Source organism: Ciconia boyciana, chromosome 26 (assembly GCF_034638445.1).
Source record: "Ciconia boyciana chromosome 26, ASM3463844v1, whole genome shotgun sequence".
Classification (NCBI taxonomy): Eukaryota; Metazoa; Chordata; class Aves; order Ciconiiformes; family Ciconiidae; genus Ciconia; species Ciconia boyciana.
In genome coordinates this window covers 1,368,610-1,394,242 of record NC_132959.1, presented here as the reverse complement: position 1 = coordinate 1,394,242, position 25,633 = coordinate 1,368,610, and the positions used below count along the sequence as shown (strand labels likewise).

At 58.2% G+C, this 25,633-nt stretch overlaps 3 protein-coding genes across 3 annotated transcripts; all 3 read right to left on the bottom strand.

The window, feature by feature from the left end:
* Positions 1-263: 263 nt before the first annotated feature.
* LOC140644149 (SLAM family member 7-like) lies at positions 264-7,654 on the bottom strand. The gene is made up of 9 exons (XM_072846714.1): positions 7,524-7,654; positions 5,103-5,396; positions 4,738-5,007; positions 4,532-4,558; positions 3,738-3,842; positions 3,535-3,579; positions 1,928-1,980; positions 1,451-1,561; positions 264-1,217 (listed from the first exon to the last, which is right to left on the bottom strand). The coding sequence occupies exons 1-9, from the start codon at positions 7,567-7,569 to the stop codon at positions 1,131-1,133; spliced, it is 1,038 nt and encodes a 345-aa protein (XP_072702815.1). The 5' UTR covers positions 7,570-7,654; the 3' UTR covers positions 264-1,130.
* Positions 7,655-10,607: 2,953 nt separating this feature from the next.
* LOC140644018 (signaling lymphocytic activation molecule-like) lies at positions 10,608-17,934 on the bottom strand. The gene is made up of 8 exons (XM_072846476.1): positions 17,876-17,934; positions 14,034-14,360; positions 13,392-13,673; positions 12,293-12,403; positions 11,577-11,655; positions 11,273-11,345; positions 10,786-10,965; positions 10,608-10,664 (listed from the first exon to the last, which is right to left on the bottom strand). The coding sequence occupies exons 1-8, from the start codon at positions 17,925-17,927 to the stop codon at positions 10,608-10,610; spliced, it is 1,161 nt and encodes a 386-aa protein (XP_072702577.1). The 5' UTR covers positions 17,928-17,934.
* Positions 17,935-21,036: 3,102 nt separating this feature from the next.
* On the bottom strand, positions 21,037-23,964 carry LOC140644204 (CD48 antigen-like). The gene is made up of 4 exons (XM_072846799.1): positions 23,753-23,964; positions 22,901-23,218; positions 22,557-22,820; positions 21,037-22,275 (listed from the first exon to the last, which is right to left on the bottom strand). Exons 1-4 carry the CDS (start codon positions 23,799-23,801, stop codon positions 22,187-22,189), a joined length of 720 nt encoding a protein of 239 aa, XP_072702900.1. The 5' UTR covers positions 23,802-23,964; the 3' UTR covers positions 21,037-22,186.
* Positions 23,965-25,633: the final 1,669 nt, after the last annotated feature.

Below are 25,633 nucleotides of genomic sequence, written 5' to 3'. Positions count from 1 at the left end.
TGTTTTGCTCAGTTGCCAGCTCTAGGTGGGTTGAGGGAGCAGCGAGGGTGGGGATGTGTCCTGTGCCCCCCTCGCTGGGCATGCAGGTCCCTGTAAGTCCCAGCTCGGGATGAACCCATGCAGAGCCTGCTGCAGGACACGCGTCCCGGTGGGATGCAGCCGCTACCACGCCGTGCGGCATCCCTGCATCGCTCAGGGCTCGGAGAGCTGCTCTCCTCCCTAAAGCTCTCCTGGGAAGCCGCCTGACTCCGGAAACACAGCACTTCACATCCAAATATTTAATGCAAGAATAAAACCTCATATACAAACACATCAAAGGAGTGGAGCAGAACATCACCAGCCACGTTCCCTGTCCTCTTTTCCTCCAAGCCCGGGCCATCTCCTGCCCCTGGACCCCGGCTCGGCCCTGCAGCGTCCCGGGGACCGCAGGGAGGTCACTGGCAGCATAAAGCGATGCTGAGCACGGTGCCAGGGTGCCGTGAGGTTTGGGAGGTCCCCGGCAGGCCTGGGAGCAGCGAGCGCTGGGGAAGCAACCGGCACTGAAACCGCAGCAGCCTGGGTGTATGCACCTGGGCAAAGGCACATGCGTTTCCTTAGTCAGCTTTCTACCACCACACATTATTTTTGCTTTCTCTCGGGTTAGCAACCGAATGAAGCAGACAAAGTATTTGCCAAGTTTAAAAGTACAGCAAAAAGAAAAAAATGAAAAAGGTCTTTAAAGAGGCTCCTCAAGTTTTGCCTTCCTTTCGTCCTGAGGCTCTGCACCACGAGGTGCTGCAGGGTGAATCCCGGGAGCTCATGTCCTTGCACCAGGAGGGCTGGGTTTGCAGCCGCAGTTTTGGTCCATGTTCCTTGGTCTGGTCAGAGAGGGCAGAAAAAGGAGCCCAAACCCCACGTGGATGCCAAAACACGGGCAGAGCTCCTGCACCAGACGAGTCTGCATTTACGGGGCGCTTACATCCTCACGTCGATGGCCGGGGACCGCTGCCGACAGGCGCATCGGAGGCAGCAGCGACGGGGAGGGAAGGGGAGATGCTGCAGCCCCACGGGCCGGACAGAGAGGAGCACCGCGCCCAGAGCAGCCTCATGGGTGCACCAGAGCTGTGCCGGGGCTGCGCCGCGGGGTCTGGCTAGCTGACGGACGAGTAGAGGGTTTTCTCATCCTGCTCCTGGCACTCCAGCTTGCTGTTGCCCATCTTCTCATCATCTGTCTGCAACTGCAAAGGGATGAAAGCTTTGCTTGGGCTTGTGGGAGCTGATCCCTCCGTTGGAGAGAAAGACGGAGCTCAAGGGCTTGGCTTGAAGCTCTGGACCCCAAGAAAGCCCAGTGAAGGCCTGTCTGTCCGTGCCCCTTGCTCCAGGGGTTACCTCTCTCACCCTGGGATCTTGCCCATCGCCTTGCTTGGCGCTGGAGCTTCTCCGGGGGAGATGGCCATGAGCACCGACTCACCTGGGCCGTAGGCTGGATGGTGGAATAGATGGTTTTGGAGCTCTCCACGTCACGGGTCGGCATCTTCTTTGGGTCCTCTTGCTGTGCATTAGAGCAACTCTGCAGGTGCACCTGGGGAAAAGATTTTTAAAACTGTTTCCAGAGCTTGGAGCTGGCAAAGGGATCTCAAAGCCTGGGTGAGCCAAAGAAGGCGAGTTTGGTGGGGCCGGGGACAGAGACCCTGGTGATGCACCGGGAAGTGCAGGCAGGTGGCCGTGCTGGCTGCTCTTGGCAAGCCCCGGCGCTGGCACGTCCCCCTTCAACTTCCCAGGAGGATCTAACAGACAAACCCCGGGGCTGCCCAGCTGCCGTCCTTCCTCCCCGTCCCTGCCACGGAGCAGCCCAGGCCGTCCCCGTCCCATGCAGGGACCCCCCCCAGCCGCACAGCCCGGTCCGGCCACGGACCTGGAGGACTGGGATGAGCCTGCACAAACTCACCTGCTGGAAAGCGCCGACTTGGGTGTACACCGTCATGTACTCTCCTCCGGCCTCTGCAAGGAGAAAAAAGTGGCGGGTCAGCGAGGGAGCGGCTGCTGTAGCCGGGAAGGGGCTGCGGCGGATCCCCTTGCATGCCCCGCTGTGCCCCCGGGATGCTCCTCCCTGAGGGCTGGAGGGAATCCCGGCTTAAAGTGTGCCGGGCTCAGGCGAAAGCCCAGCCGAGCAGGAGCTGCAGCACCTGGCAGTCCCTCGGAGCTGCTGGAGGTGTTTGCTGTGGGTCGGGGTCGAGGTGAGCATCGCTTCTCATCCTGTCATCCCTCCTGCCCCAGCCGCTGCGGGAGCAGGGCGCTTGCTTCCAGTTCAAAGGACAGCAGTCGAAGGGACTTGGTAGTGAAAAATCAGCTTTTTTTATTTAAATACAAGATCCCTGGCTGCTTTTGGAGGGCATTTGTGTCTCCTTCATACGTTGCCACCATTGCAGCAAGCGTTAGCATCAGCTCGTTCTTTGGCTCCTCGAACAGAGGAGGGGAGAGGGGATTTAAATCCTTCATAATCCCTTTTTTGGGTCAAAATTTCAGTGCCTCTCATTTGAAGCGCTGCTGCCAGCCCCACAGAGAACAGCCACGCAGGCTTCAGCCTGTGCAGAGAGGAGCGCTTCGGGGCGAGGTTTTGCCCATGGTTCCCAACGGAAGAGCTGGATCCAAATTATCGGCCGGGAAGAGCCCGTGGTCCTGGTGCTGGGTGTGCCTCGACATCCCGCTCGGGCACACGCAAAGGCAAAACACAAGGCAGGAACTCCCCCATTCGTGTCAGCTTTATTTTAGCTTACAGAAATGACAAAACACACACTGGAAAAGAAAAAAAAAGCCAGCGAGATCTCTGCTGGGCTTTGGCTCAGTTGTAGCAGTGATGGGCACGGCCCGGCCCGGTGCAAAACGGCCCTGAACATCAGGGAGAGAGATGGGAACTGCTCTGGTGGCCTCTTCTTCCACCAGGTTTCTCGGCTGGACTCGCACCCTGAACCCCTGAGTCTAGCGGAGCTGATCCCGAAGCGATGCCAAGGGTGTGCTTCAGTCCCTGCGGCCATCGTCGTCCTGCTCCACCTCTCCCAGGAGCCCCCAATCTCTGTCCCCAAGAGCTCGGGAAACCAGGCAGCAGCTGTTGCAGGCAGCGATTGCAGGCAGCGGTTGCTCAAGCTGCACGCGGTGCTGCAGGGGGGGTGTTTCTGGCCATGGGGCACACGACTCCTCATTGCTTCTCGCCTGCCAGCTCTTTTCTTTTCCCCAGAACCCTTCTTGCTTCGGTGATCTCACGGCTGCGCTCCCGGCTCGTTCTTGGTGGGCTGGCACGAAGTTTTCCAACAAGAAACTAGGGGAGAGCACGGCTTCAGCCACCGCAACATCGCCTGGGATCGTCGCCTTTCACTTGCCTCCGTGCATGCAGGGTAGGGGCGCAGGGAGGTGTCGGGGTCCCGCAAGCCAGGATACGCTCTGGTACCAAGCCACGGCGGCGGATGATTTCCCTCCTGATCTTAAATGCGACCAGGCTATTCCCACCAGGAAAAAGGGGGAGGGAGGGGAATGCCTGGGGGAGCCCCAAAGTCCTACCTGTGTTCACAGCCTCGGCTGCAGGCAAACGGAAGATACTCCAGCCTGGGGGAGAAGCGACACGGGGCTCCCGTCAGCAGCAACCAAAGCAAACCCCACGCAGCACGCCCGGGCACCGGGGCTGCCTGCGTCCTCCCCCCTCAGGTCCCATCTCCTGCTTGCCCGGTCCGCAGGGATGGTTGCCTTCAGGGGAAGCAGCTCACCTTTAGAAATACTGTAGATCACGAGGACAACCACTGCTAATAAAGGCATTCCGATTCCGATCACCAATGCGGCCATGATTCCAACCTGCCTGCTGGAGTAGTTGCCTTGAAAGAGAAGAAGGTCCGGTAACAACATCTCAAAACATATTTGCCTCTTCCCGGCATCAGAGGAGGGGGAAACGGGCACATCTCTGCTTCAACACCCCGCTGAGCCCTCCTCTGCTTCACAGGGCCCCTTATTTCATGGTAACACAGTCCAACACGGAAAGGAGGTGGCACACTGCATGCGGACGAGTGGCTTCGCAGACAGAGCAGCGGCTGGGAGACTCCCACCCCAGCCCCTCCGCAGCTGCAGCTGCCCCCGCTGATGTCCCTTTGCACTCCGGGGACGTCACGGGTGGCTTTTCGGGGGAAAACCCCCCATGGGTTGGGGGCAGCGGGTGTACAGGGAGCCACGCTCCCACCTCCAGCCCATCCTTGGCTCTGCCTCTCCATTGCACAAATTGATTTGATGCTCCCATCCCAAGCTGCGACTTTTTGCGGGGACAAGCTATGGGGGACAATGTAGACCCACCTCCCCTCCCCAAATTCCGCAGGTGACGAAGACAGCACACTGGATATCCCCCGCGAGCCATTTTGGGAGGAGATGGACTGTGCTGACCTCAGGCTCCCCATCTCCCCCCTCCCCAGATACCCCCCGGGGGTCTGGGGTGGCCAGACGCTCTTAGCTAGCTCGGGCACACTCAGACGCTTAAGAGCGAGGCCGGACACGGACAGGCGGTTCAGCAGCTCACCGGCGGTGGGAGGGTGGGTTGTGTTTTCTGGCGGCACAGGTGGCACAGCGAGGGGAGAGAACAGGGAGAGAGGTAAGTGTCTGTGCCGGGGCTCCGCGTTTCTCTCTCTGCACGCCAAGGCACAGCTCGGGGGAAAGCTGGAACCACTGGGAGCAGGACATGGTCCATCCCCACCATCCACCCACGCATCTTTCCATTGCTGTTACCTGCACAGAGGGCGGCAGGCGAGAGGACAGTGGCGTTGCGGCTGCTGACGGGGTTTCGCGCCATGCACGTGAGCAGCGGCGGTGGCTTGTCCGGGGGTGGCTCATCCACCAGCACCGTGGGCCCCTCGCTCCATGACCCGTCCGCCATGCTCCAGACGTAGGAGACGTTGCCGGAGCCGGAGCTCGACGCGGTGCAGTGCAGTGTGTAGCTGCAGCCGTTGGCCGAGCAGTTCTGTGCCTCGCAGGTCACCGTCGGCACTGCCAGCTCCCCTGTGGGAAGCAGGGGGCTGTCAGGAAATCCCTGACCCCCCCATTTAGCACAAAGCATAAAAAACCCCAAAACTCCAACACAACAAGGCTCTTACTGTACACGTGTAGGGTGAAGGCGGTTTTCATCCCCGAGATCTTTGCGGTGTAGGTACCGGCGTCGTCCATCCTCAGCTGGGAGATGGTGAGCGCGCTGCCGTTCCTGGGGAAGGCCAAGCGTGGCTTGTAGCTGTCGTCAAAAAACGTGGCTTCAAGAGGATTGCCGAATTTCACGGTCACTATGACATCGTTGTGGAAGCTCCAGGCTACAGCTTTGCCATCCAGGCTCTGGAGTTGGAAGGTGACGGACCTGCCCACGGCCCCGGTCACTTCTGCCCCGTTGCTGGTGCACGCTGGAGAGAGAAGCCAAGCTGAAGGCAGCGTGCTCAGGGAGAGGGATGCACAGCGAGCTTGGGGGCTGGCTGGTGGAGAAGGCAGGAGGGCTCAGGGAAGGGTCCTTGGCCGAAAGAAGAGCCTCGTCCCACTGCGATCACATAGCGTGATGCCATGGCAGCCAGAGCCCCCCGTGCTATCACGCACAGTACCTCTGTTCAGCTGCGGGTAGTCACGGAATCACAGACTGGTTTGGGTGGGAAGGGACCTTTAAAGGTCATCTAATCCAGCCCCCCGCCACGAGCAGGGCCATCTTCCACCAGATCAGGTTGCCCAGAGCCCCGTCCAACTCGACCTTGAATATTTCCAGGGATGGGGCATCCCCCACCTCTCCGGGCAACCTGGGCCAGCGTCTCACCAGCCTCAGCGTAAACAATTTCCTCCTTAAATCTAGGCTGAATCTCCCCTCTTCTAGTTTAAAACCATCACCCCTTGTCCTGTCGCTACAGGCCCTACTAAAAAGTCCGTCCCCGTCTTTCTTATAAGTATTGAAAGGTGCAAGAAGGTCTCCCCGGAGCCTTCTCTTCTCCAGGCTGAACAACCCCAGCTCTCTCAGCCCATCCTCACAGCAGAGCTGTTCCAGCCCTCGGACCATTTTCGTGTCCCTCCTCTGGACCCGCTCCCACAGGTCCACGTCTCTCCTGTGCTGAGGACCCCTGAGCTGGACGCAGCGCCTCGGGGGGGTCTCACCAGAGCGGAGTCGAGGGGCAGAATCCCCTCCCTCGACCTGTTGGCCACGCTGCGGGTGACAGCCCAGGAGACGGTCGGCTTGCTGGGCTGCGAGCGCACGTCGCCGGGTCACCCGAACCCTCTGGGGTATCCCTGGGGTCGGGGACGCACGCCGGGTCACCAATGCTGGATGTGGAGAGCACTGAAGGAACAACTCCGTCGCGGGGTGATTGCAGGAATTAGGGGATTCCTTTTTGTTTTAAATAAACTAATTGCCTCTGAGGCTCTGGGCTGAGATGCCTCAGGAGGACCTGTGCTTTCGCGTCCCCCAAGGGCTCATGAAATGAGCGGCACCAGGTTCCCCTGCGGCTGTGGGACATCGCTGCTGCTTAATGCGCACAAAGGGAGTGCAAGGGACAGAGCCTCGAGGCGCAAAATGAAAGTGCAAGGAGGAGTTTGCAATGGCTCAGAAAGGTTGGGCAGGTTCCCTTTCATCACCGGACCAAAAGGCCAAGCTCACCTACATGAGCAGGCAAGAAAACGAGTGGCCTCTTCCCCAAATGTGCAGCTGCTTCTCCCCACTTCTGAGAAGGAAGAAGACATTTCCCTCTTATTTTGCCTACTTCCCGTTTTAAAAATCAGTGCTGTCCAGTCTGGGCTGGGCACAGAGGTTTTCTCCCCAGGAAAGGGAACTGATCTGGGCTCGGCTGGGCAGCCAGACCCCCGAGGTTGTCACCTCTCCCCGGGTCTCTGCATTTCTGGTCCCCTCTGCCTGACCCCGTGGGGACGCCTCTGGGACATTGAGAACAGGCACCTCCGACCGCATGGAAGGAAAAGCTGGGTGGGGAGATAAACTTGAAAAAGGAAATTCTGCTGAAGCAGCAGATAAGGATGCTGGAGGGCTCATCTGGTGGCAAAACCCTCTTCGGGGCTGTGGGAGGGGGCCAGGGCAGAGCCAGCGTCTCTGCCCATTTCCCCTTGCCTGGAAAGAGGCAGAAAGTGTCTCCTGTTCCAAACAGCCCTAAACGCCCCACAGCAAAACCACAGGAGCACGGAAAACTCAGCGACAACACGTAGAGGAACGGACGCTGAAGGTGGAGCGGCACGGCAAGCTCGCCAGCCGGTGCACGTCTGGCAGCAGCTGGATGGAGACTGGGCCAGAGCTGAGACCTGATGCATTCACTCGTTAGCAGAGGGGGAGCACATGAGAGCGAGGGGCCAGCACCGGGTCGCGCTGGCCATCTTTCACCCCGGTTTGCCCAACATCCTTGGGACAAACTCCGTCCCCGTGGAGCTGCACCTGGCGCTGCTGGTCCCACACATGCTAGCCCTGTCCCCGCTCTCCCTAAAAGCACCCCGAGCCCGCCGCGGGCTCCTTCCCTTCCACCACCGAGGGAAAACGAGCACCTTGCACTTACTTGCTTGGTGGAGGAGGAGGATGGCAAGTGGCAGGCACCGAAACATGTCCGTCGACCCGCAGCGCACAGAGAGGAACTCTCCACAGCTAGCATCTACTACAAGTCGTGGTGGCGAGAGGAAGATGAACGCGCTTGCGACCACGTGGTTTTCCCTCCTACAGCTGGAGTGGGTGGAGATAACTTGTGTGCTTTGTCATGGCTGATACCACCACAGTGGCATTGGTTGGTGACATTGGGCCTGATACCAGAACGGGTATGACAAGGAGGAAAATCCTACGTGGATAATGAAAACTTGAGATGAAAAAAACCCTCCATTTCCAAAACTCCAGGAGTGTGGCAGTGTGCTGGTTTGGGCTGGGATAGAGTTAATTTTCTTTATAGTAGCTGGTGTGGGGCTGTGTTTTGGATTTGTGCTGAGAGCAGCGTTGATAACACAGGGATGGTTTAGTTGTTGCTGCACTGGTCAAGGACTTTTCAGCTTCCCCTGCTCTGCCGGGCTGGGAGGGGACACGGCTGGGACAGTTGATCCAAACTGACCAAAGGGCTATTCCGTAGCACGCGATGTCATGCTCAGCCATAGAAAGCTGGGGCCAGAAGAAGGAAGGGAGGAGAGTTGGAGTGATGGCGTTTGTCTTCCCAAGTGACCGTTAGGCGTGACGGAGCCCTGCTTTCCTGGAGATGGCTGAACACCTGCTGCCGATGGCAAGGAGCGAATGAATTCCTTATTTTCCTTTGCTTGCATGCGCGGCTTTTGCTGTACTTATTCAAATGTCTTTATCTCACCCCACGAGTTTTCTCGCTTCTACCCCTCCGATTCTCTCCCCCAGCCCACCGCGGGGGGAGTGAGCGAGCGGCTGCGTGGTGTCTCGTTGCCGGCTGGGGTTCAACCACAACAGGCAGCTGGGACAACGAGCATCATCGCGGCTGTGCGTGACAAGTGTCCCAGCTCCTCTGTGGGAATCAGCCCTAAAAGAGGGGTATCGTGGAGACCATCGTGGGTCAGCCCCCCAGAGCACGCTGGTGCCCATGGACCGATGTCACCGGGTCATCACATGCCATCCCTTCATAAGGGATGCTGAGATCCAAACTCTCTGTTCCCCCCAAACTCCATTCCCCCTAGATGGGACAGCTGAATGACAACTGCAGGGAAGCAGCCGCTTCCCTAATTCAGATTATTCTGGGAAGTAGCATGACACCAGCATCATACTGAAATTCAGGTGGGGGAAGCACTGGGGACCAACTGGGGATGCTGGGCTTTAAAATAGCCCTGGTTCCTCCACCCCAGCGAGGGAGCGGGGGCTGCTGTCGCCCATCAGCGCTGCCCCAGCGCTGTGCCGCGGCCGGCTGGGCGATGGGATACATCAGCACGGGGCCCGGCGTCATTGCTCAATACGAAAGCACTCACATCGCTGAACTCCTAAAAACAGCTTCTCTCTTTCGCAACCCCCTGGCAGGGGGGTGAGATGAGAGGCAAAAAGAGACACCCTGTAGAGCTGCCCCGTAACCCCACTTTGCATCCTCCGACCGTCACCTGGGAGCCGGGGGGTCTGCGGCATCGTGGCTCAATGCTCCTCTGCAATGGCAATATTAGCATTTTTACTTAAACTCTTCCCCATATTGAGCATCTGATGTCCCCTCACAGCCGTGGACGCGTGCCGGGGCGGCACGTCGCAGGGTGCCCCATCATTCTGCAAGGACCGATACGAGTAGCACCGAGCTCCATGCCGCGTCAAGTGCCAGGCACAGAATCTGGGCTTTTTACACCATTTTAGAGACACAAGGGCAAGCGTGACCTTGCCCTTCCCTGGACCTGGGGGGAAGTGGTTGCTTTGCGGGCAGACTTTTCCAAGGAAGCAGCTCAGCTGATTTTCTGTGGTAATGAAAGGAGGAAGCTAAGAAGGTGCAAATAACACTGATTTTTCTTCCCCCCCAAAGCGTGGTCCAGCTCCTGACACACTCCTCCAGCAAACCTTTCCATTAAAAGGCTTTACTATAAATTTATTTTCTTTACCCTTAGCAGCGGCACACGAGATCAGACCTGCTGTACGAGCTGAGTTATGTTGGGATTATCAAATAGCTCAGATTGGGGGGGGTGGAAAAAGTTTACAGCCCTGGTCCCTCCTCCAGGCCACCTCCAGCATCCCCACGCCAGGTATTTCTGCAGGGAAGCTGGGAGCTGCTGCGGGCAGGAGGTGGCCAGGCCATGGGCAGGGACTGCCTCCCCCTCTCAGCCAGAAATTCAGCTTTAAATAGTCCGCCTGGAAGATCCTTGCCTGTTCCCATAGTCATCAGTGGAAAAGGATGGGGATGGAAAAGTGCGGCGGGATGCGGCTGCTTCCCCAGGCGCGGGCATGGGCTGCTGGTGCCCCCGGTGCAGGGCGTTGGGCCAGGGCTGGGCGGGTGCCAGGCAGGGCTCAGCCCCGAGAGGATTGCAAAATTTTCTTCAATACTTGGACCAAAACCCGGGCATTTCGTAACCGTTGTAGAGCAGAGGTCCGAAGGAAAAAAAACAAAAACCACCCAAACAAATAACTTCTGATTTTTCCCTGCTGCCATTGAAACCACGTCCCTGGTGTGGCCAGCTGCCACGAGCCGGGGGCTCCCTCTAGCGAAGCCGAGGCCACAGGATGAGGCCATGGGGTGAAAACCCATGGGGCAGGGATGAGGTTGGGGTGTAAACCTGCTCCAGCCATGCTTCGCGGTGCTGGACCGTGGTGCTGATGGGCTGACCCTTCCCTTCCGAGGCGCCGATTCTCTCTCCCTCGCTCATGCCCAGCTGCGGGGTCATATCCAGAGACCCTCTACCCTCTCCCGGTGCTTCAGCATCTTGCTGGCCGCCCTTAGCCACAGCCCAGAGAGATTTCTCGCCTTGCTTGAGCCCTGCTCTTTGCTCTGCCGTCCCTCACCTCCGCGGCCGTCATTGCAGCCCCAGCTCGGCTGCAGCGGGGGTCGGCGTGTGCCGGAGGGTTTTGCCCCGAATCCCCAGGGACGAACGGGGTTTCCTCCAGCTGGGAACGTGGATGTCGGTGCCCGGCGAGCAGAGGCGGAGGCCGGGCTGGGCTGCTGCCCGCTGCCCGGAGAGGCTCAGGCCATGGGCATCATCACGCTGGCGTAAACTGTCGTGGGCTCCTTGTCGGGGCTCTGCAGCAAAGAGCAGGGAAGCAAAGGGGTGAGCGAGGTGCCTGAGCTGGGGGAGGCCGTGGGGTGCCCCATGGCAATGCCCAGCTGGGGCGAGGACCGGGGAGGGGGGAATCACCCTTACCTGCGAGAGGGGCGGGTGGCCCTGCAGGGTGGGCAGCTCTGTCGGGGGGCTGCGCAGGGGGTGTGGGGCTCTGCCAGGGGCCGGGGCCGGGGCCGGGGCCGTGTCCGGGGGCAGGCCGGTGGCTGCAGCGTAGATGGTGGTGCAGGAGGGGTGCTCGGCAGCTGGGGACCCTTTCTGCTTCTGCACGGAGAGCGAAGGATGAGCAGCAGCGGGAGCTCGCCATGGGGGCCCCTTCGTCCCTCCGCCCTACATGGGCCCACCGTTTCCTCCCCAGGTTGTACCGAGCAGGACTCGGGGAGGGGGGAAAAACACACAGGCTGTCCCCAAAGCCCCCCTGGGATGCTGGGGGCTGGGGAAGCTGCAGCACCCAACCTTATTCCCCAGTGATTCCCAAATTAATGGCAGCCAGGCTGACTCCTGGAACGGCAGGGATGATTGACCCCGGGGAGCCCACGGCCACCCCAGTCCCCACCAGCCACAATTTCACCCTCTCCCTCGCCAGCCACGGGGCTGTGTTGACACCCAGTGGCCAAAGCCCATCACAGAGGGTGCCACAGACCCACGAGGAGGCACCCAGCAACGAGCCCGGGGCTTTGGGTGCTGCTGCCTTCGCTGTTGCCCGCCGCCGTCCGAGACCCCCACCCAAGAAACCCCGCCGGGGTCGTGCCCGCGCTCCCCGCCAGCTGCAGCGCTCGGGGTCCTGTCGCTAAAGGAGCATTTCCATCGCTAAAGGAGCATTTTTTTCCCCCATGCGCCGAGTCCGGCTGGGGTCGTGCCGGTCGTGGCTCACCTCCACCCGCTGCACTTGAGAGTAGATGGTGTGCATCGCGCTGTCCTCGGCGAGCGGCGAGGGCGAGTGCTCCTGGCCGGCTGCGGGGGGATAAGCAAGTCACCGAGCTGAGAGGGGAGCAGGGACCGAGGGGGACGCCAGCGCTTTGCAAGCTGTATCCTGCTCCCGTGGCCCAAGGCACAGCAAGGGTGAGCCCATGCTGGGTCCATCCCCGGCACGGTGCCCGCTGGCTGGAGCCAGCTGCATCCCTGTCCTCCGGCCGTGGTCAGAGGATTTCTGGCCACCACAGGTCAGCTTTGCAAATTTGTCGCTACACAGGGAATGGGGCTGGGGGGGCACAGCCCGGCTGGGGCACTCGGAGAGATGATGCTCTCTCAAATTTGGGCTGGGATCATTCAGTTCCCCTTGAGACCATGCAATACAATCTCAGAAGCCCATCATCCGGGTAAAGCGTTAGAGATCACGTGCAGGTACATTTCTCTTTTTTTTTTTACCTTTTTTTCTTTTTTCTTTTTTTTTTTTAAGCTTCCTGCCTTTTACTCTGTGCTTCAAGGGAAACACATTTTGCTCCTTCCCCAGGGCCAGGGTACTCCCAAGACGAGTTGCCCGTGGGGATCAGCCCCTTGGTCCATTCACTTGGCTGGCTGGGGGCAGCTTCTGTCCCACCCCACCCGTGGACCACCAACTGCCCCAGCACCCCTCCCTCGTGGCACTCACCGGTGGACGTGGCCAAATGGACGGCCACGAAGACCACGGTGAACATCATCACTATGAGAATGGGCACCACCACCATCAGCACGAGATGCTTCGTCCTCAGCCCGGTGCTGCCTGGGATGGGGGGCAGGGAGGGGAGGGGGTCAACCGCTGGCCCTGGGGCCCAGGGTCACCCAGAGCTGAGCAGAACGGGCTGCGGAAATCTTTCTTCATCTCGTCACCTAATTTTAGGCTGATGATGTCGAGCAGAGCTCTCTCTAATCTCCTCCAGACTGCAACAGTCAGCGAAAAACCTGCTGTGAGCCAGATCCGGGCCAGATAAAGCCCTAAAAACTTCTCCGGTGGCTTTACGGAGGCCTGCGGGGAGGCAGCCCTTTGTACAATGCCCTTGCATCGCAGGTGCGTGAGAAGAGGGCCCTGGGACAGAGCTCTGCAGCTCCAGCCGCCAGCCGGGCTCCCACCCTGGGGAGGCACCCGGGGTGGCCCCTCTCCTGGACCACTAACGGTGACACCATGCAGGGGTGTCCCACAGTGCAAGGGGTTTTGGGGCAAGAGGGTGGGAAACAAACCCGAAACCCCCCTGGAGCATCTCATTTCAACGTCTCCCTTTCCTAAGCAAGAGTCCCGACTGTTTTTCCCATGGGGATGTTTTCTCAGCACAGGTCACCGTGAGAGTCCCAGCAGAGGTGTGACTTCTCCTCCCGGTCCCCAGGGAAAGGGGCAGCCGCTGTGTCGCCCGGCCCCAGTGAAAGTCCCCACGTCACGAGAGAGTGCTAGAAAACCCCAGTGAGAGAGAGCGTGACTTTTGCCCTGAGAGCCTCCAAAGGGGAAGTTGTCACCAAGGTTTTTACCCTCCCCAAACCACCTGGGGTACGAGTCTCGTGTGTTTAAAATGAGCCTCGAGCACCAGGGCACTGTGAGTGTGGGGAGGCAGTGGGACCCACGGAAGTTTACAGGAAGGACTGGGCAAGGTGACGCAGCCGCCACTTTTCTTGCCAAAAGGCTCCTTTGAAGCTGCCTAAAGCAGCATGAAAAAGTCCCCTGCAAAGCAAGAGTGGGTCTGAGAGGCTAGAGCGAGCCGGGTGGGCGACTGGGGACTTACCCCCTTGCTCGTAGCTGCACTCGGAGGAGTTGAAGGTGACAACCCGGCTGGTGACGGGGTTGCTGGCCGTGCAGGCGCAGGCGATGCTTGCGTTCTGCAGGGGGTAGGAGAGGTGCAGGAGGCTGCCGTTGTGGGAGCAGAGCCCCGAGGTGCTGGTGTCCCGGCTGCCCCAGCTGTAGGAGACGTTGTCCCCTCGCTCTGCCGTGCAGTTGAGGGTGACGGTGCAGCTGCTGTTGGCCAGCGCCCAGCCGAGGATCTGGATGCTGGGATCGGACACCGGCTCTGGAGAGAGGGAGGGAAGGGGGAAAGCTTTGTGTCTGGGGCAGGACACAAACGTTGCCTTGGTCCCTGCCTAGGAAATCCTGCTGATGTCTCCTAAATCCCTGGGAGATGGAGAGGAGCTGGGCTGGCCCCGGACCCGCTGCAAACAGCATTAGAGAGGGACATGGTCTGCACGCACCCAAAGGTTCCTGGGGGTACCCAGATGGGGCTGCAAGAGGGTCCTGGACTCACCGCAGCGCCTTGACATCAGGGTGGGCATCTCCCACTCCCCCTGACCACCACCCACCTCCCAGACCTGCTCCCAGCACCACAAGAGGCCGGGAGCATCCAGCACAGTCCTCCCAAGGCAGCACGTCTCACCATACACCTCCAGCTGTATCTGCCAGACTTTCTCCTCCGACCCCTTGCTGACGATGTACTCGTAGAGTTGCCTGTCCTGCCGGCTGGTGTTCAGGATCTCCAGGGAGAAGTTTGTCACGTGGAAGCGAGTCCGTCCCTGCATGTAGTTGGTGTAGTTGCCATCCATGTACTTGAGCAGGACAAGCTTCCTCTGCGGGTCCTCCGTGTCCCGCTTCCACACGGCCGCCTCAAAGCGCAGGGTGAGCTTCTGGAGTTCAGGAGGGATCTGCAATATCGTCGTCTTCCCCAGGGTGCCCAGCACCGTCTCCCTCGCCTTGCGGCCCATGCCTGGGAGGAAAGCGGAGAGAAGGGCTGAGGCAGGCAGGGAGACACGAGGGGCTTGGACCACCCGTGCCCCCCGCATCCTGGCTCTGCCAGAGGAGGGCAGATGCCTGCGGAGCTGCGGTAGCTGGCAACGGCGTTGGACCCACCCTGGTAATCCGCAGACTGGGGACGGCTCAGGTTGCGTGAGATAAATCGGTCGAAAATTGAACAGATCATCTAGCTACGTTTTCAAGCTCCGGGTTATCCACCACGTCTTGCGCCAGCGATCACCGGCGGGTGAGAACATGAGTCGTGCTGTACGTCAGGGCTCAGTGCGAGCTCTGCCCCATGCCCACCCCACAGGACCATCCCCTAGAACCAAAGGAGCGACCCCCAGCCCTCAGCCCCACATCCTCAACCCCAAAGGATGCGGGTTAAGGTCTCAGCTCAGAAGCCGGAGGGGAAGCGTTTGCCTTCCTCTGCCCTTCCTCCCCACCCTCGCCTTCCTGGAGTGAGGTGAGAGAGTCTTCATTTGCATCAGCCTCTGCGTTCTCCCATGTCGGGCATCAACGTACGCAACGGCCGAATCCTGATTTAAGGCTCTGGGCTTTGTGTTGCCACAATGGCAGCCAGCCAGCGCGGTGAAACCACCCCACAGAGCGGGGCTGTCTCGAGCAGGGAAAGGCACTTGCGGTCCCAGTCCGGTGGGGATGCTGGTCCTGGGAGAAGCAGGCTGGCAGCAGTGGGACCAGCCTGGAGAAGTCCTGGTGACGCCAGGGCAGTCCAGAGGGAAGCGATACTCGGTGGCTCTTGGGCAAAGCCTGCAGCTGAGTGCACGTCATGGGCACACAACTCCCCTCGAGCACCTCAGCTCCAGAAACCTTCGGTGGGACTTTTCTTCTAGAAATTGCAGGAAATGCAGCCTTCCTGGAGGTGGGCTCAGGTGTAAATCCTAGGTTGTCCTTCTCCTGGTCAAGGTGGTTCTTGGTGGCCACAGAAAAGTGCTCTTAAGAAGAGGGGTGCAAGCATCTCCTACACATCCCAAAGCATCTCAATGACCCGGATTTCCTGGAGAGCACGCGGGAGGATCTTCTCCCCCAAACCCTTTCATGTCTTTCACTGCAAGACAGTGATTCATATTTGCCCGCACCCTCAGGCAAACAAGTTTGTTTTTGTAGGAAACAGCGTGGGGACAGGTGCCAGGGCACCGCTGCTGCCAGCCACCAGCAGTGGGAGCGTGGAAGGGACCCCACCATGTCACCCCACATTTCCTGCCAACTTCCTTCCATCGGGGCGAGGCTTTGCCCCAGAGGGAAAAGAAAAGAGGGGGAGCTACCCCCGAAGAACAGGTTTGGGGAGGCCCAGATAAGCCCAGTATCTGCCTCTCCTGCAGCACATATGGTTCCAGTAAAAACCACAGAGCAAATGCTCCCCCCGCTGCCATCTCAAGTGAGGGCCATCGCTTTTTTTTTCCCCCCTCCATGACACGAAACACAGCAATTTCTGAGCTATCCCTGTGGACTACATCTCCCCAGCATCAAAGCAGCCATGCGGACACGGCCGTCATCCCGCAGAAACCCCGTGGTCCGACCGACCCAGTGCCTCACACATTTTTTGCTGATACATTTACTGTAAAGCCCAGCATGCAGGCGGATGTTCTATTTTCTCAGCAACATGTATTTCTGACATGCAGTGTGGTTAGGCTCCTCATTCATGACCAAATGGAAAAGCCCTTTTTACGTCACATCAGAAAACCCCTCTGTAAGGAGCATCTCCTTTGCAGGGAAGACGACTCGGCTGGAGCAAGGCTGCAGGAGGAGAGATGTGAAGGGTCTGAAACCATCGGTGCTGAAGCCCAGATGGAGGAGCTGGAGGAAGGCAAGCGGTCCGCACCGGCACAGCGCTAGGTCCGGAGCAGCGTTCGCATCAGGTAATGGGCTCGTGGGACTTTCGGTGTGCTGGCTAGGCAGAAACCCCCGGGGGGATTTTAAAGGCAGGTATTCTAGTAACAGTGAGCCAGCAGAGCTGAGGAGAAACCCCAGCTCTGCCAAGGTCTCTGGTTTCCTGGCCAAGCCCTTCGTTTTACAGCCGGTAATTACACCAATGCAGTGGCAGAGGGCTCACGGGGCTGTGAGGACACAGAGTGTCCCCAGGGAAGGGGAATGGACCTCAGGATGGCACCGAGAAGAGGGTCGGGATTAATCACAGCTCCCTTTGCCCTGCGCAAGGGCCCCGACTCACCCGAGCACTTTTGCGCAGGCTCAGTGCCACTGAAACCGATATTGCAGCATCGTCCCGTAACTGCCAACAGGCTGGGAGGAGAGGACCCAGGAGCCCTGGGGGGCCCGGGGGGTCCTTGCTCCCTGCCCAGCTGGTCTGGGGGGGGATTTCAACTTGTCCAGGACACCATCGTCCCCAGGACACCATCCACAGCTGGCCAGGGCTCTCCGGGTACCCAGAAAACAGGCATTGCCCCGCTGCCAGTCCCTTTCCGCTCGCCTTACACACATTTTATTGCTTGGGTACGGTCCCCCAGCCCACTGGCACCTCTCGATCAGAGACACTCGCTCTCACAGAGAGCGAGACAATCCGCCAAGGACCTTCATCTCAAGTACCGCAATTCACATCTGGTACTAAATTATTTGCTCAGTGCTATCAATACCCCATTAAAACATATGGTAGAGTGCTTCGCTATTGCAGCTACACTTTGTCCATCACCATCTTTGTTCGTTCATCATCTTTTATTCTCTCCTCCCTCAGCCTGACTAGTACGAGCATATTAGGGATGCACCACGCATCCAGCTTGAAGTTACGAGCCATTTATCTTCTATATGAATATTTATACTCGATCTGCCCGTCCACCTGATGCACAGCTCGCGATTTCTAAAGGTCTTAATATCTGACAAAAATCCCCAAACAATCTGAACCCAGTATTTCACGGAGAGGAAAACATACTGTCGCGGTTTAGCCCCAGTCGGCAACGAAGCACTACACAGGCGCTCGCTCACCCTCCCCCCCCCCGGTGGGATGGGGGAGAGAATGGGAAGAGCAAAAGTAAGAAAACTCATGGGTTGAGATAAGAAGAGTTTAATAAATGAAATAAAACAAAATAAAATACTAATAATAAATTGTAATGAAAAGGAAAACAACGAGAGAGAGAGAGAGGGGGGGGAACAAAACCCAGGGGATAAAACAAGTGATGCAATCGCTCATCATCCGCTGACCGATGCCCAGCCCGTCCCCGAGAAGCGATTGCTGCTCCCCAGCCAACTCCCCCCAGTTTCTATACTGGTCATGACGCCATATGGTATGGAATAGCCCTTGGGCCAGTTTGGCTGTGCCCCCTCCCAGCTTCTTGTGCACCCGGCAGAGCCTGGGAAGCTGAAAAGTCCCTGCCTAGTGTAAGCACTGCTCAGCAACAACGCACACATCAGTGTGGTATCAACATTATTCTCATCCTAAATCCAAAACCCAGCACTATACCAGCTACTAGAAAGAAAATTAACTCTATCCCAGCCGAAAACAGGACACATACATACCCCAAACACAGCCGAGAGAGATCAGCAGCCAGAGACACACACTGCAGCCCATGCCTCGGTTCATGGAGCCTCTGTTGCGGTGGAGTTAATATCTGCTGCCGGGCTCATTATAAGAACGGGTACACTCAAATCAGAGACGCTGCCCTGGGCCATGTGTTTCCTGTTTTTGGCTGAATGACTCTCTTTTTTTTTTTTTTTTTTTTTTGAGTGGAAAGTATTCAAAGCACTGAGTGCTGAATGCTTCACTGAAGACAGCCTGAGAGACCTGCAGAAGGAAGCAGAGCATCGACTTATAGTTTGTACCAGAACTGCATCATCCTGCCACGGGTCTTTAACCCGACCCCAAAAGAAGAGGAAACGACCAGCAAGAAAATGCTTTCGCATACAGTAACAGCTTCCTGGGGCTGTACAGAGCCTTCAAACCCTGCTACCGCGGCGGGGGCGGAGGTGGGCAGCCACTCCCCCCATATGGCATCATCCCAACTGCTGCTGCTCAACCCGAGCGCCGTGGGGCTGGAACACGTGGGGCATGAAGCTCTCCCAGAGAGCCGGCATGCACTGGTGCTCATGGCCACGACGCCCACCAGTGCAGGAAAACCCCAAATATTCTGGGATTAACCCATACCCCTGCTGTGGGCTGCATGGGATCTACAGCGAGTAGGAGTATGGGCGGTCTTTAAAAACCCACCAAAGAAAAGCCCAATCCTTGTTCTCAGCCTGAGCGCTCAGGGAGGTGACCTGGACTTCAATTTGCTCCTCTCCAACGCCATCCCCACAGCAAGTGCTCAGGGATGGGGACGGGTCCCCCTCCTGCGGTTGTCCCCCCGGGTGGGGATGGAGTGGGGACCACAACCTCCCGCGCTCAGCGGAGAGCCGGGGATGGGGACCGTGGGGAAAATACCTCTCGTTTGTTCCGCTCCTGGAAAGGGGCAAGAAAAGCTTGGTTGTTTTTGTGTTTTTAGTGGAATGAATTATTCACCTCCATCAGTGCTCAACCCGCACAGCTTTAAAATAGGAGAGGCATTTTTTCCTATTGCTTTCTTTAAGTTTTCGTTGCTTTTTCTTGTTTTCAGAGGATAGCAGAGGCGACAGCATGAAGCAGGAATTCCTTTGCTGTTTTAAACCAAATTTGAGTGCCACAAGGAAAGAAAGGGTAAACTTACACCCCACTGCTTTTCAGCGGAGCCAAGCTCTGAGACCTCCATGAGTTTTGTTGCCAATAAATTATGTCTAATGATAAAAAGGCTAAAACCACACTAAACCACCCTAGCACCCTGCTACGCTGTTCCTTCCTGCTCAGACAGCATCTGGTTGATTAAAAAAAAAAGAAAAAAAAAAAACAAAAAACCCAAGCCATTTCCCAATAATCAGCAGTTCACAGAAGGGAAGAGCTCAGCAGAGGTGTAAAAAAGAAAGGATGAGTAAGATGAGTATGAAGAGACTCGGCTCCTTTTCTCAGCACACACGGTAAGGAGCTTCGGCTTAGCTGAAACGGAGCGGTGGTTCCCACCGGAGGCAGCTGGCTCCCGGACCGAGCGCTTGGACAGATGATGGAGGGGTGAAGACATCACCTTGGGGTATCTTGCAGAGCAGCAAGCTGCCCCAGCACAAATCTCACTTGAAGAGCTGGTGGTCGGGAAGGAGGTCTCCGGTGGATGGGCTCCACCAGCTCAGCCCCCCAGGTAGGGCAGCAGGATGGCCCCCAACCCTCCCGTTGACACGGATAGGTGCCCTGCGCTTGGGTGCAGGCTGTGCCGGCATGGAGAAGACCATTGACCACAGATTGGTCCAGGAAAGCCATAAAACCCCAATATCACCCATGGGGCACTACCACAGCAGCACGCCCCAGGCTCATGGCTTGGACGGGTGTCCTCTTCACTGGGTAAAAAAACTGGCTGGTGGCCAAGCCCAGAGAGTGGTGGTGAATGGAGTTTACTCCAGTTGGCGGCCGGTCACAAGCGGTGTCCCCAGGGCTCTGTGCTGGGGCCAGTCCTGTTTAATATCTTTATCAATGATCTGGACGAAGGGATCGAGTGCACCCTCAGTCAGTTTGCAGATGACACCAAGCTGTGCGGGAGTGTTGATCTGCTGAGGGGAGGAAGGCTCTGCAGAGGGATCTGGACAGGCTGGATCGATGGGCTGGGGCCAATTGTATGAGGTTCAACGAGGCCAAGTGCTGGGTCCTGCACTTGGGCCACAACAACCCCATGCAATGCTACAGGCTTGGGGAAGAGTGGCTGGAAAGCTGCCTGGCAGAGAAGGACCTGGGGGTGCTGGCTGACAGCCGGCTGAATATGAGCCAGCAGTGTGCCCAGGTAGCCAAGGAAGCCAACAGCATCCTGGCTTGTATCAGGAATAGTGTGGCCAGCAGGACTAGGGCAGTGATCGTCCCCTGTACTCGGCACTGGTGAGGCCGCACCTCGAATGCTGTGTTCAGTGTTGGGCCCCTCGCTACAAGAGAGACATGGAGGGGCTGGAGCGTGTCCAGAGAAGGGCAACGGAGCTGGGGAAGGGTCTGGAGCACAAGGCTGATGGGGAGCGGCTGAGGGACCTGGGGTTGTTCAGCCTGGAGAGAAGGAGGCTGAGGGGAGACCTCATCGCTCTCTACAACGCCCTGACAGGAGGGTGTAGAGAGGTGGGGTCGATCTCTTCTCCCAGGTCACAAGTGACAGGATGAGAGGAAATAGCCTCAAGTTGTGTCAGGAGAGGTTTAGACTGGATATTAGGAAAAATTTCTTTACTCACAGGGTGGTCAAGCATTGGAACAGGCTGCCCAGAGAGGTGGTGGAGTCACCATCCCTGGAGGAGTTCAAAAAACATGTAGACGTGGCACTTCAGGACATGGTTTAGTAGGCATGGAGGCGTTGGGTTGATGGTTGGACTAGATGATCCTAGAAGTCTTTTCCAACCTTAATGATTCTATGATCCCTCCTTGCAGGCTGAGGGACCATCCCCATCACTCACAAGACACATCCTCCCCCTCCAATGGGCCCGTGTCCCACCATCCGGAGCCAGCTCCTCCCATGGGGGCAACTGTGGAAGGGCTCCTGTCCCCAGCAAGGGTCTTGGGGCTCCCTCCATTATCCCCCCAGTCCCCGAGCACCCGCTGCAGCCAACACCAGCCCAGAGGAGAACATAGAACTGTGGGGTTTAAGGTTCGAGCTAATTTAATGTCTGCAGATAAATATTTCTGAAGGCAGAGACCACACTTGCCCTGCCAAACCCTCCCTTGCATAGAAAGCCAAAGTCCTCCAGTGCTCCAGCACCCAGCTGCGCCCGCGCTAGTGTTACTGGTTTCAGGTTAAACACATCATGCACCATCCTGCACCATCGCACTGCTCATCGGTCCCATAAAGGGCATCAATGGCAGCAAGCGATGGCTGAGGAGCCCCAGGAAAGGCTCAGACCTCCCTGCAGATCTCAGGGCAGGGAGATCTGGAGAAGAGGATTTCCAAGCAGTTAACCATGACTTTAGCAATTTAGATTGCCAGGGTTCTCTAAACGCTGTTGCGACAGACTTCATCCCCGTTTTGTTCAGATCTGGAGAACATGACCTCCGATTAAAGCAAAGCAGAAACGGTGAGGAGGGAAACTGAGGCACAGAGCTGCCCTGAAGGCAGTGGCAGAGCAGCCAGAGCCTGGGCAGGCCGCTGTGGATGAGACCAGGTGGGTGCTGATGTAACGGACACTGGTTGTAACGGTTCCCTTGAACCACCACATCTTTCTGCATCCAGCTGGTTTGGGGACCTCATCTGGGTGCTGGTCCAGCAGTGGGGAGTGATGAGACATCCAGCTCTGGAGCCCTCAGCTCAAGAAGGACATGGAGCTGTTGGAACGGGTCCAGAGGAGGCCACAAAAATGATGCGAGGGCTGGAGCACCTCTCCTACAAGGACAGGCTGAGAGAGCTGGGGTTGTTCAGCCTGGAGAAGAGAAGGCTCCGGGGAGACCTTCTTGCACCTTCCAATACTTATAAGAAAGACGGGGACGGACTTTTTAGTAGGGCCTGTAGCAACAGGACAAGGGGTGATGGTTTTAAACTAAAAGAGGGGAGATTCAGACTAGATTTAAGGAGGAAATTTTTTACGCTGAGGCTGGTGAGACGCTGGCCCAGGTTGCCCGGAGAGGTGGTGGATGCCCCATCCCTGGAAATATTCAAGGTCGAGTTGGACGGGGCTCTGGGCAACCTGCTCAAGTTGAAGATGACCTTGCTCTTGGGGGGGGTTGGACTCGATGACCTTTAAAGGTGCCTTCCAAATCAAAGCATTCTGTGATTCTATGAGACGAGGAAAGATGGCAACCATAGAACGTCCTTAAGCCAGAGCGAGGAAGAAGAGGAGGAGGAGGTGTCCCAGGACCAGCACGCTGGTGGTGGTGCAGGATGCAGCAGCGGACGACTCACCTGGAGGCAGAGGGAGATCAGGGGTGTGGGGAGGGCTGTGGGCTGCCTGGCCCTGGCAGGGGACCCCCAGACTCCCTCCCCAGGTAGGCTCCTGCCACCCAACAGCCCACAGTGCAGGAGGAAAGGGGACCCACCACTCCTGACCCATAGGCCACCTCCAGCCTTGCAGGGACCCACTGTCCTCAGGGTCACCACCGCTGCTCTGGGGACCCTCCAAAGCCAAGGCCACCTTGCAGCCCATCCTACCCGAGTTTTGCCATCTCATGCACCGTAGGTGGTACCTGTCCAGGAGCAGGGATGCCTGTAGGTCAGCAAAGCATAGTTGGAGGAGACAGGGTTGCTGACTTTGCAGGTGTAGGTTTGTATCAAGGGGTTGAAGGAGACATGCTGCTCAGAGGCACGCGTACCCTCCTGTGGGAGCTTGCTGGAGGGGATCCACTCGTAGGTCACCCCTTCGAGCCCCACCGAGCACTTGAGGGTGACTTCACACCGCTCCGGGTCATTCCTGATCACTTTGGCATTCACAGTGGGCTTCGGGACCAGATCTGCAAGAGGCAGCAGGATGTCACAGCCTCCCTGTCCCCCCACGGGGCTCTGGGACAACCCTTCCATCCTCCCAGCTCACCATACACTGTCAGGAGGATATTTTGAATGTGCTCCTTGCCCATCTCATCCTCCAGGTACACCTGGTAGATGCTGCTGTCGCTTTTCTGCAGACGGCTGATTTTTAGTGTGTTGTCGGGGAAGAGCTCCAGGCGTCCCTTGTAGGTGCTGTTGGGGTACTGGATCTTCCCCCTGCTGTCCCGGCTGGCGATCTTCACAGTGTTGTTACGCCGCCAGTGGATTTGGTGGTAGGAGACCTTGTTTTGCAGGCTGGGACTGAGGTATGCCTCCCCATGAACGGCCCCAACCACCTTCCGTGGTGGATCTTGTTGTGCCAAGGCTGCCAAGAAAGCGGAGACGGGCGCTGCTTGGCCAGCCGGGCACAGCACACCCCTCCCCAGGCCTCGTCCCCATTTGGGGACCTCGATTTCTCCCACACACATGGAAAATGCAAATAACTGATTTTCTCTCTAATTCCTAATGCCTTTGCTCTCTCTCAGCCTTGGAGGCACGTTGCAGGGAGAAGCCCTACAGCTAGCGACAGGATTTCCGCCTCCCCACCCTGAGCACAGGACCGCACAGATCTCCCAGTGAAGTTTTTTTTCCTTTGCTTTCATTTTTGGGGTCCTCTCCCCCCTCCAGGCTCACCCAGAACAGCCCCTAACCCCCAGCTTGGTGGTGGCAACGCGGGGGCTCCCACGGGAAGGGAGCTGGTGGGTTGCACCTCGGGCACAGCGCCGGGATGGGAAAAGCTGGGGGAGAGAGCGCGGACAGGGAGGGTTTACCCATAGGCACGTCCCCAAGGTCCTCCACCCTCCCCAAAGCCATCTCCCCCCAACCCAGCCCCTCACCCCAAGGAAACCCGCTGCACTACCTTGCATGATGAAGAGGAAGAGGAGAATCATTGTAAGCCCTTCCGCCATCTTCTCTCTGCGTCCACACCCAAACCCCGGGGTAGAAATCTCCCTCGCCAGGCAGCTGCTCACCGAGGACCCCCCCAAACCTGCAGCCCCCTGCCACCGTCCCTAAACCCGGGGCTGGGGGGGCTCCACAGGAAAGGGGATGGCGGGGCAGCCGCACGGCTGGGAGGCGGCGTGAACCCCATACGGTTCCTCCTTTGTTTCCGGGCTCTCGTGAGAACAAGTCACAGGGTTTGCGACAGCACCCCATGGGCGGCCAGCAGCAGCCCTGACCCTCCCCGGGGACACCACGCACAGCACCCCATGGGCCCCTCCGTCCCCATCGGAGTCGCCCCGCCACCCTGATGGTAAATGAAAGGCAGACCCCAGGGGTCACATCTCCCCTTTACAGCTGCTGTAACCAACCCACAGGCTTCCCAGTTCCCCACCTGCAAACCCAGGTCTGTGTCCTCGCCGAGATCTAAGCCCCCGACATGCCATCGAGCAGCCCCAGCTTGAGTGGGGACCACCAGCACCGGTATTCGGGGTGTCCCCATGACCCCGGTTCACGGGTGAGAAGGAAACAGGAGGGATCACTCACTGATGCTAAAGCACGTGCTGCAGTCTCGGCACACTGGCCTCCAAGCAGGGCAGATGCTTAAAACGAAGGATTTTAATTACGCCCTGGATTCCTTCCTGAAATACAACATTTCAGGGCCTTTGTTCGGCACTGGCCAAGGGATGCGCGAGGCAGAGAAACCAGCACAGCCCCTGCGTCGGGGGCAAACAGCCGCCGGCGTCTTCCCATGCGCCGCCCCAGCCGTGAGCGAGGAGCACGAGGGCCGACCCCGGCCATGAACAAAGGGCAACGGCGGCACCCGCTGAGCCCTGACCCAGTTTAATGTCAGCCCTGAGCAGTCCCCATCCATCGGGGAGGAGATCCGATGTCAGCACGGGGAGACGTTAGTACGAGCACGCCAGCAGCCACGCGATGATGCTGCAGCTGGATCACTGGCACCGATCTGGTGGCACCACGGTGCCGAGCACCCGCCGGCTTGTCCCCATGCCCGATTACACCGCGCTGATAGAAAGCGGCGGAGATGGGAAAGCAAACTTCGCTGGCAGGGAGCAAAGTGCTGCCTCAGCACTTGCAGCGAGCGCTGCAAATTATCTCCGATATGCAAAAGCAGGTCATTAGCATAAATTACAGCGCCGTGATGGAGCGTGGCTTCGGCAGGACCCCGATGTGCTGATGGATGCGGCAGTCCCCAGGCTCCGTGCTGTCGTCTTCAGATGTTTCCGCTCATCAGGAACGCAGGGACCCCACGTTTTGGGCTGCAAAGGGGCTGAGATGCAGCTCCTGCTTTAGCCCCCGCTCCCAGGCAGCGGCCACAGCCCAGCAAGGATTGCCACCGCATCCCCCAGGGCCTGCACTGGAGGATTTCCATCCTCTCCATCGTGCCTGAACTTTTCCCACTGAGTTCAGCCGGCCACAGGCCCCGCTGCCCCCTCTCCATCAACGCCAACTGCCACATGCAGAAGGGGATGCTGTTACAGTGCAAGAAGTATTCGACTCACACCTGCACATCGTGAAAAGCAGAGGTTGGGGCTCAGGAGGGCGTAAACCAGCCCGGCTCCCGTGGCAGTATCGGCACGCTGTGCCTGAGACCCCATCCACGCCAGCCCAGCCCCCTAAATTCCCTCGTTGTGGCAGCCAGACACCCCCTCCCTCCCCGTGCCAGCCTCCCAGCGTAGCTCCCGGTTAATGATCCCAATTAATGCTCGTTTCACAGGGAGCAGCCACAAAGCTATTTTGATCCGGGGACTCAGGCAGGAGAAGAGCGTTGCAGAGCCAC